The sequence below is a fragment of the Theobroma cacao genome, chromosome 2, assembly GCF_053813885.1.
Source record: "Theobroma cacao isolate CCN51 chromosome 2, ASM5381388v1, whole genome shotgun sequence".
NCBI classification, from domain to species: Eukaryota; Viridiplantae; Streptophyta; class Magnoliopsida; order Malvales; family Malvaceae; genus Theobroma; species Theobroma cacao.
Genome location: NC_142640.1, coordinates 46,951,716 through 46,960,002, shown reverse-complemented (window position 1 = coordinate 46,960,002; position 8,287 = coordinate 46,951,716). Strand labels below are relative to the sequence as shown.

Here is an 8,287-nt window from a genome sequence, read left to right as displayed (position 1 = left end):
CGAAGCTAACTGGAGTATGGAAATAGTGCATTTTGAACCAAACATTGTTCAATTGTTATTTTTCAGAGCATAGGTGAATTAGAAGAAATAGCTGTGTTTGCTGTCATCTACTTTTTGAGAAAACTTCTGAGTCGTAAAAAGGAAGGTGATTTCTTTCATAGTCACTAGTTTTGAATACAGTGGGTAGTTTGAAACAAAGGTCAGTATAAACCAGTAAGTGGACTAAACTTTTCGATATGTAAGTTTCATACTTTATAGGTAAATGAATGAAATTGCAGTAATGTTCTAACTTCCCTGTGCTGTTTTAACTAGAAGTACAAAGTTTATGACAACAATGGCCTATTCCTTTTAGTCTTGGAAAGCAAAATGCTGAATGAAACCTTTCTAAATGCTGCCATGCCATGAACATTCATAAATAAAAGGAGCTGGTTTCTTCAACTTCCTGTAAGATTCTTGTAACTACAGTATAATTACTAGCATGAAATAACCTGTGTAAATTAGGAAATGATCAAACCATGATCTGGTATGGCTTGTTCAAAGCTTCTTTAACTTATGCAGTAATTTTTTCCTATTTGATGTCGCTGTTACAAGCAATTCTTCAAGCCTCATAAAACATCCCAACCTCAAGACGCTGTGATAGCGGCACGCCAAGAGCAGGCAGTGCAGACCTACAATTATTGTGCAACACTTCATACAAGGCAAGCGTATATCTGTCAAACAAGCTGCTGTTCTTGCCTATGTGAAACCTTGCCTTCCCTCGAATATCAATTACGCCAGCCATTTTTGCCTCTCTCAATTCTGAGATCTCCTCTTGAACCTGTGAAGGATCAGAATCTAAACAACAAGAGCAGTTTTCTATGTGAACTCGCAAGCTATCAGTAACTTGACTAACAAAGTCATCTCCTTCAAGATTTAGGGAATCAGCATAGCCATACTGAATCACACACGCATAAACTCCTTTAGGGCTTAACTGTTTTACCACAATCCTCTCTTGTGGAGCAACCTTAGGAACCAGTATATATCTAAGGGTTGTAAAAATAGTGACCTTGTGAAGAGATCTCATGTTTTTCACATAATGTCCGAGGATGGGTGTCAATCCATTTTGTATATTCGTGTAAAAAAAGCACAATCCTGGAACCCTTCGCACGCTTGGGTCTGATAGTAGCACTCCAAGTCTTTCCATGTCAATCCTGTGAGTGAGTTCGTACTCTATCTTCCTCTGTCTTCCATAGTACCAACCAAACATAATGAAGGCAAGAATAAAAGATATGGCAAATGGAATCCATCCACCTTCAGGAATTTTGGTCAAAACCGCACTGACATAGACGCCTTCCATTGTAAAAAAAATGAAGAAGTACATAGCAACCAGCCATGGTGGCGTTCTCCATATAATGATCATGACTAATGTCAGCAATATGGTAGTGATGAGCATGACTAGACTAACAACCACACCTGAAAGAAAGATTTTCTAAATTTGTATGATTCTTCATAGTTAAATATTTGAAATCAAAGAATAATAATAATATCAAGATGACACTAGAAACACCATTGCTGGTGAAAACAACTACAAAGCTTCAGTTTAATTAGCCATTAGCCACTATTCTTCAACATGATACGGTACTGGTGAGATGAGATGTTATTCAGTACCAGAAAATTGTTTAATTAACCAGCAACAGCAAGAGATTTGTTAAAATTTTAAGCAATTAAAAGTAGCCGTTAAATGCAATCAAAAGCAAAATGGTGAGGGGTTCTTTTTACCATACCAAAAGCATTGCCGATATCTTGTCCATCTCCAAATATAAGTATAACTCCAACACAGAAAACCATAAGGATGTAATTGACTTCTGGAGAGTAGACTTCTCCCTCTTTGTTGGATGATGTGTGTACCACCTTGACCCGAGGAAAGTAACCCAGTACAACAGATTGCTTGATGACAGAAAAGGTGGCTGATATAAGTGACTGGCTTGCCACAGTTGCAGCCGATGTGGCTATGATAAAGATTGGCCAGTAAACTATTTTTGGTATAGACTTGTAAAATGCATCCTTATGATCGTTGGGATTCTTGATCAGATATGCTGTTTCTCCGGCATATGTCAGAACCAGTGATGGATATATTGTAAACAAGAAAGCTATCTGTAAGAAAGGAGTGAGGAGGCCATTTTAGGCACAGAGAAGGAAGCCTAAGAGGTGGTACAAGTTATATGTAATTACCTGAATGGAACTTCTGTTAAAATGACCCAGGTCTGCAAACAATGCTTCAGAACCTACATAATATTTTTAGCCAGATAAAAGGCTATGGAAATCAGTTTTATGTTTGACAAGGAAACAAAATCTTAAATTATGCAAATTAATGTCTGCTTCCTGATCCATCAAATTTGCAGTCAAAAACAAAAGCAGCTGATGATGCATAGTGATTGCCACACTTATAATCAACTGAAGGATTTATCTGAGCTCTGTAACTTATGCAATTCATTTTCTACCATCAAATTTTAGTCGCTACTCATGTATATGCACTTGTCATCCTATCCATTTGTACTGAGTTAAAATGGATGTAACTGGTGTCACCTACAGGACAAATGGAAGCCTTCACATGTTCCAGGAAGGAGCCAGGATGAAATCATGAATGCAACTTATCACCTGTTATGACCGTAAACCAGCTCATCAAATCATTATTCACATCTAGTTGCTCACAAATGTTTCTGCAGCAATATTTATTCCTTCTCATCCCTCTCTAAATTTCCTTCAAATCTACAAGGTTATAACCATAATATACAATTTGCAGGTAGTGGTTGGTGTTTGTCATACTCAAAAGTGGTAATCTCATACATGTAAACCAAGATAGAAACAATCAAGTAACTTAGTTTACCAATGATGACATAAAACTTAATAATAGAGGATTACCTGTGATGCAGAGGATGGTACCGCTAAGCATCAGCCAGCCTTCTTTTCCATTTCTCCAGAAGAAACGGATAATATAATGTGGCGATAAAGCCTTGAATATGCTGGGGTAGTGATGTATAATGCTATAAATTCCAACAAGTGGAGTACTCAAGGTCCATGCGCCCATGATGGGTGAAAACAGAAAACTCACTCGAGAGGTGCCAAATTTCTGAAGCAGGAACAGAACAAAAAGAACAACTGCAGAAAGAGCTTCAACTAAAGCTGCAATTCACATATAAGCAACTTGTAAAGCTAAAGGAGGATAAATGCTCACGTATTACTAAAATCATGACCTGCAATAAGATTATAGTCAATGAAGCTGTTATCTGATATACATTATACTCATAAAACTTCCAAAGCTCTTGTTTAAGTTTCCCATATGATAGCTTTTCTCGTACCCCAAAAAAAAAAAAAACCAAAAACCATAAAAAGGAGGTAGTATCAAAAGTGAATCAAACAGATATGATAATCAGTTTCTGTTTCTTTTTATTTGTTTATTCATTTTGAATGTTAACAGTTATTTATGGCATATTAGACTCTAATAACACAAAGAACAGACTAATTGAGAGAATACCATACTAAGATGATATCTTCTTATCACAGCATACATCCAACAAGGGTGGGATTAAAAGCTGAGTAGAAAGGCATCAAGCCCAGAGTTTGAAAGCTTTAAATACTTACATTTAGAGACAGAAGGAAAGGGTGCTCTTAATCCATCCATTGCTGATAACACTGTCAAAACATTTGAAAGTCAAAAGGAAATACTCAAATAATTACTAATAAAACAACAACAAAAAACCAAACATACCTGAGATTGCCGGAGTAAGAATACCATCGCCAATTAGCATACATGTGCCTAACATAGCAATGAAAAGCAGCAACCTTCTGGCAACTATACTTGTTTCAAACACTTTGCCAAGTCTGCTTTTCCCTTTAGTCCCCTCATGAAGAACAGATAGTGAGCGACTGGAGTTTAAATAAGAATGTTTAGAAGAAAGGATTCCAATATTCATATTTCTACAAAGTAATGAATACAAGGCAAATGTTCCACCTGCATCCAATCAGTCATTGGCCAAGTCAGGAAATCATGTGCAGTAGTGCTTAAAAGAAATGTAAAATTTAAGCTCCTGTTAATGGAAAGTTGAGATAAAATCTCGAAGAAACTAATAAGTGAAAATGTTTTGACCATGAGAATTAGAATTCAAATCATATTATCAAAACAAATTATGTTGTGAAAGAAACACAGAATCAGGACTGCAAATCCAACAACTATCAGGGCCTTGCCCCATAAGCATAAGCACATCCAAGAAACTAATAAGCATAAGCACTTAAACCCAGCAAGTGAAAAGAAAACATCCAACTTATCTTGCTTAAAACAGATAAGGGTCTTGGAAAAGAAACCAGACAGAAACTAAATACAGAATAAACTATGCTGGCTAGCTCATAATCACGAAAATTTGAATGTTAGCAAGACAAATATTTTACAAACCTTCACCCTGATCATCTGCCGTAAGAGCTATACTGGCATACTTGACAACCCCAATGAGAGTAAGAGTCCAAAACATGATGCTATAGATTCCCAAGTAGTCTTCTTCAGTTGGAGAATTTAAAGTCATTGATGGATATACATAGAGTGGGGATGTTACAAGCCCTCCAAATACAACTCCTAGAGTCTTGTATGCAAGTATCAGATTGCTCCAACTAAAAGTGTCCTGATTTCAAGAGTATATGTCAATTTACATATTTGGTTTCCAATCCATTAAATTTTCAAAAACCACAGATAGAACCAATCAAAAAAAAAAAGGAACCGTCCGAATTATAAGCCACTCAAAACTCATCAGGTTGCAATATCTGAACTTGCTGGTCCATGTTAAGTGTATAAGAGTGATCAAAATGCGGGATGAAAACCAACTATACAGTAAAAAAAAAGTTATTCCAAGCCAAACTGATAGAGAAAGAGATAGAGAACAGATATAATGAACGCATAACCCAGAAACTCAAAGTTTCGAAACAAGCCATTGCAAGAAGAATCTATCCGTTGAAGAAGAAGAGCAATCTATACATATACGTGTGCAACGGACACGAGAGGAAGTGAGATAACAATGGTGAGAAAGAAAAAGTACCTTGTTGTCAGTAGACTGAACCATGGCGGTGCTGCCTTGGGGGTAGTGAAGATAGTCGCAAGGATGACCATTGGTAGAAGCAGAATCAGCAACTACTTCAGTTCGAGCCGCCTCTGACTGTATATCCATTCTGATGAATGAGGAGCTTTAGCTCTAACTTAGAACTTAGAGACCAGAGAAACATACACACATTATATACACAAAGAGTCCGGATTTTTGGGAAACTACTCCCGACGGGTAATTAACCACTGCACTTTTGGCTACCCATTTATTGAAGTTATTCAACCTTTACATTGTTATTAAAAAAGGATAAAAAAATATATATCTTGAAAGCTTATTTTATTTAAAAATGGTAAATTTCAAATTGAGTTATTTAAGTCTCTGAAATTTTTTTAATTAAAAATTATTAAATAAATTGAACCCGAAATCTCAAAACCAATAAATTATTAGAGTTTAATGAATTGATTAATAATATGTAAAAGTTTCATCATAATTTTCAATGAAAATATTTGTTCTAGTAAATTATATATTGGCAATTATTCAAAGTTTTGTGCATTTGATGTGTGCAACAAACATTATGAATACACTTCTTTTTATTAAATATAAGGAATTTTAAGAGGGGAAGGAAATGAGATTGCAACCTTAGCATATATCACACCTCCTTAAACAGAGGTAACCGCCACTAAGTTTAGCATAAGTTGTTACACACTCTATCAATCGGTCATTTTCAATTTTATATAATTTTATTATCTCGTTCTTAGTCTGAAACTTTATTAAGTTAAGCTAACATCTTATACTTTAATGGTACGTTTGGTTGGCGGAATAGACAGGAATGGAATAGAATAGTTATTATGTGGGAATAGAATGAGGTGAGAATAGAATAAAATAGTTATTACTTAGTTTGGTATGACAAAGGGAATAGAACAGGAATAATTATTATGACTTATTGTAGTGTTTGGTTGGTAACAATAATTTTGGAATAAGAAATGAATAGAAAATAAAAAGACAAAAACACCATTTATTATTTATGTGACATTTTATTTTTATTAGATTTTTTAAATATTAATAATCTAGAATTTAATTAAAATATTAATAATAAATCATTTAAATATTAACATTTATTTAATTTAAATATTATTATGATTAATTTTTATTTTATTTTATTTTTAAAATATTAATAATTGATAATTTATTTAAAATATTAATAATTGATCATTTCAATATTAATATTTATTTATTTTTTAAAATATTAATATTTTATTTAATTTAAATATTATGATGATCAATTATTTTATTTTATTTTATTTTTGAAAATTAATAATTGATTATTTATTTAAAATATTGATAATAGATAATTTAAATATTAATATTTTATTTAATTTAAATTTTATTATGATTAATTTTTTATTTTATTTTTTAAATATTAATAATTGGTAATTTATTTAAATATTAATAATTGATGATTTAATTATTAATATTGTTTATCTAATTTAAATGATATTATGTTTATTTATTTTTAATTTATTTTGTTTTTAAATAGGAATAATTTATAATTTATTTTATTAATAATTGATAATTTAAATATTAATATTTTATTTATAATTTAATATTAATATTTTATTAAAAATTGGAATCAAGTGAGAGAAAGAGGAGAGAGAGAAAAATAATATTTTATACTAATAAAGTTGTAAATTTTCAAACTTGTAAGGGGTATTTTTATTTTTATTAATTTTTAAATTTATTCCTCAATCATGGAATAGCTAATATCATGGGGAGGGTGGTATTAACTATTCTTTCATTTTGAAGGATTTTGAAGAATAGTCATTCCATAAGAATGACTATTCCTTGGATCATTTTTCAACCAAACAAAAAAATAAAAATTTCTTGAGAATAAAGGGGAATGGCAAACATGCTATAAAAGAATTATTAAAGACGAAAAGGCAGAAAGAAAAAAGAAGTGGAGAAAGTCGCATGTTGAAACGTGGTAGGATGAATCGTGGGTGGTCACTAACGTAGTTGCGTTGCGTAAGCAGTCGTACGCTGATGCAATGAGTTTGTAAATTACTTTTTCTGGTTTATTGGAAACTTTTTGGGTTAGTGGAAGACTTCACCAATGACTTTAATAGTGAAAATGAAGTTTTATTTTGTCTTCTACTTGTGTTGGGATCTGAGTTAGGTTTTTGGATATTATCTGAAAGATATTAATGTGTTGTTATTTATTTTAAATGAATTCTTTTTCGAAAATAGTACTCACTTGAGAGGTTTAAATCTCTTCCTCTCTCTAGTCCAAATGCCAACAATTGATTTGATAAAAGTATTAATAATGCAGAAAGCTATAAAAACATTACAATCAGTGCCCACCTAATTTCTCTGATGCAGAGGTTTTGATATAATATTTTATATTTGGTGTGGAAGACTTTGGGAAGGACTTGCTTCATTTTCTTTTTCTACAGTGGAGAAAAAAAGTAGGGTTTACATTTATTTTGCATTATTATCATTTAGAACGTGTTTAAGGAAAGGGAGCACATCCACTCAGGGTACTGATTTTGGCTTTGACTAAGAGGGGGTTTGGTATTGTGGAAGTCTTCTTCTTTCTCTGTAATTTAAATGGATATGTAATGATTTTATAATGTTTGATTTGTAAATAAGTAAAGGAAATGCACTTGCAATTGTAACGCTATCACACTGAGGTGAGAGAATGCCATTCCTCCAACAGAAGGAAAGTTAAAATATTTTTTTCCCCGACACTCGCTTTCTATTTTCTTTTCTTTTCTTCTTCTTCCTCTCCCAGCTCACCTGCACATTTCACTGAAATCCTCTTCTGCAACATGGCTCTTGCTGTCCTTACAACACACAAAAAGCAAGACTTGACTCATGCACATGTTCCTTGGGGTTTCCTAAAAGCGCCCCTCATTCCAGTCTCAAGCCTATCAGCACCAACACATGAAAGCATCTTGTTTTTTTTCCTGAAGAAGATGAAAGCATCTTGTTGATCCGTAGAACATCGAAGGGATGAACCCTCAGTCTCAAATGGAGCATATTTGGCCATGTACTTGTTGCAAGCAATTGAAGTAGCCTGCTTTCTATTTGTTGAAAAAAAAAATTTGTTATTAAAAGTATTTACTATTTACTTTAAAAAATTAAAAAGAGAAATTATTAATCAAAAAGTTTAAAGATAAAAAAAAATTAAAAGATTCTCTGGATAATGATTTTTATTGTTTATG

The 8,287-nt window shown here is 32.7% G+C and overlaps 1 protein-coding gene across 3 annotated transcripts; it reads right to left on the bottom strand.

Annotated features, from left to right (window-relative positions):
• Positions 1 to 322: 322 nt before the first annotated feature.
• On the bottom strand, positions 323 to 5,305 carry LOC18609963 (putative potassium transporter 17). 3 transcript variants are annotated; one of them, XM_007045342.3, is made up of 8 exons: positions 5,064 to 5,305; positions 4,430 to 4,652; positions 3,749 to 3,991; positions 3,622 to 3,672; positions 2,902 to 3,162; positions 2,212 to 2,264; positions 1,764 to 2,133; positions 323 to 1,452 (listed from the first exon to the last, which is right to left on the bottom strand). In XM_007045342.3, exons 1-8 carry the CDS (start codon positions 5,190 to 5,192, stop codon positions 599 to 601), a joined length of 2,184 nt encoding a protein of 727 aa, XP_007045404.3. In that variant the 5' UTR covers positions 5,193 to 5,305; the 3' UTR covers positions 323 to 598. The 3 variants fall into 3 exon arrangements, with proteins under 3 accessions (XP_007045404.3, XP_017970985.2, XP_088659952.1); XM_018115496.2 differs by lacking the exon at positions 4,430 to 4,652 and having other exon boundaries at positions 3,749 to 3,906; positions 5,064 to 5,255; XM_088803826.1 differs by lacking the exon at positions 4,430 to 4,652 and having other exon boundaries at positions 5,064 to 5,196.
• Between the last annotated feature and the right edge of the window lie 2,982 nt (positions 5,306 to 8,287).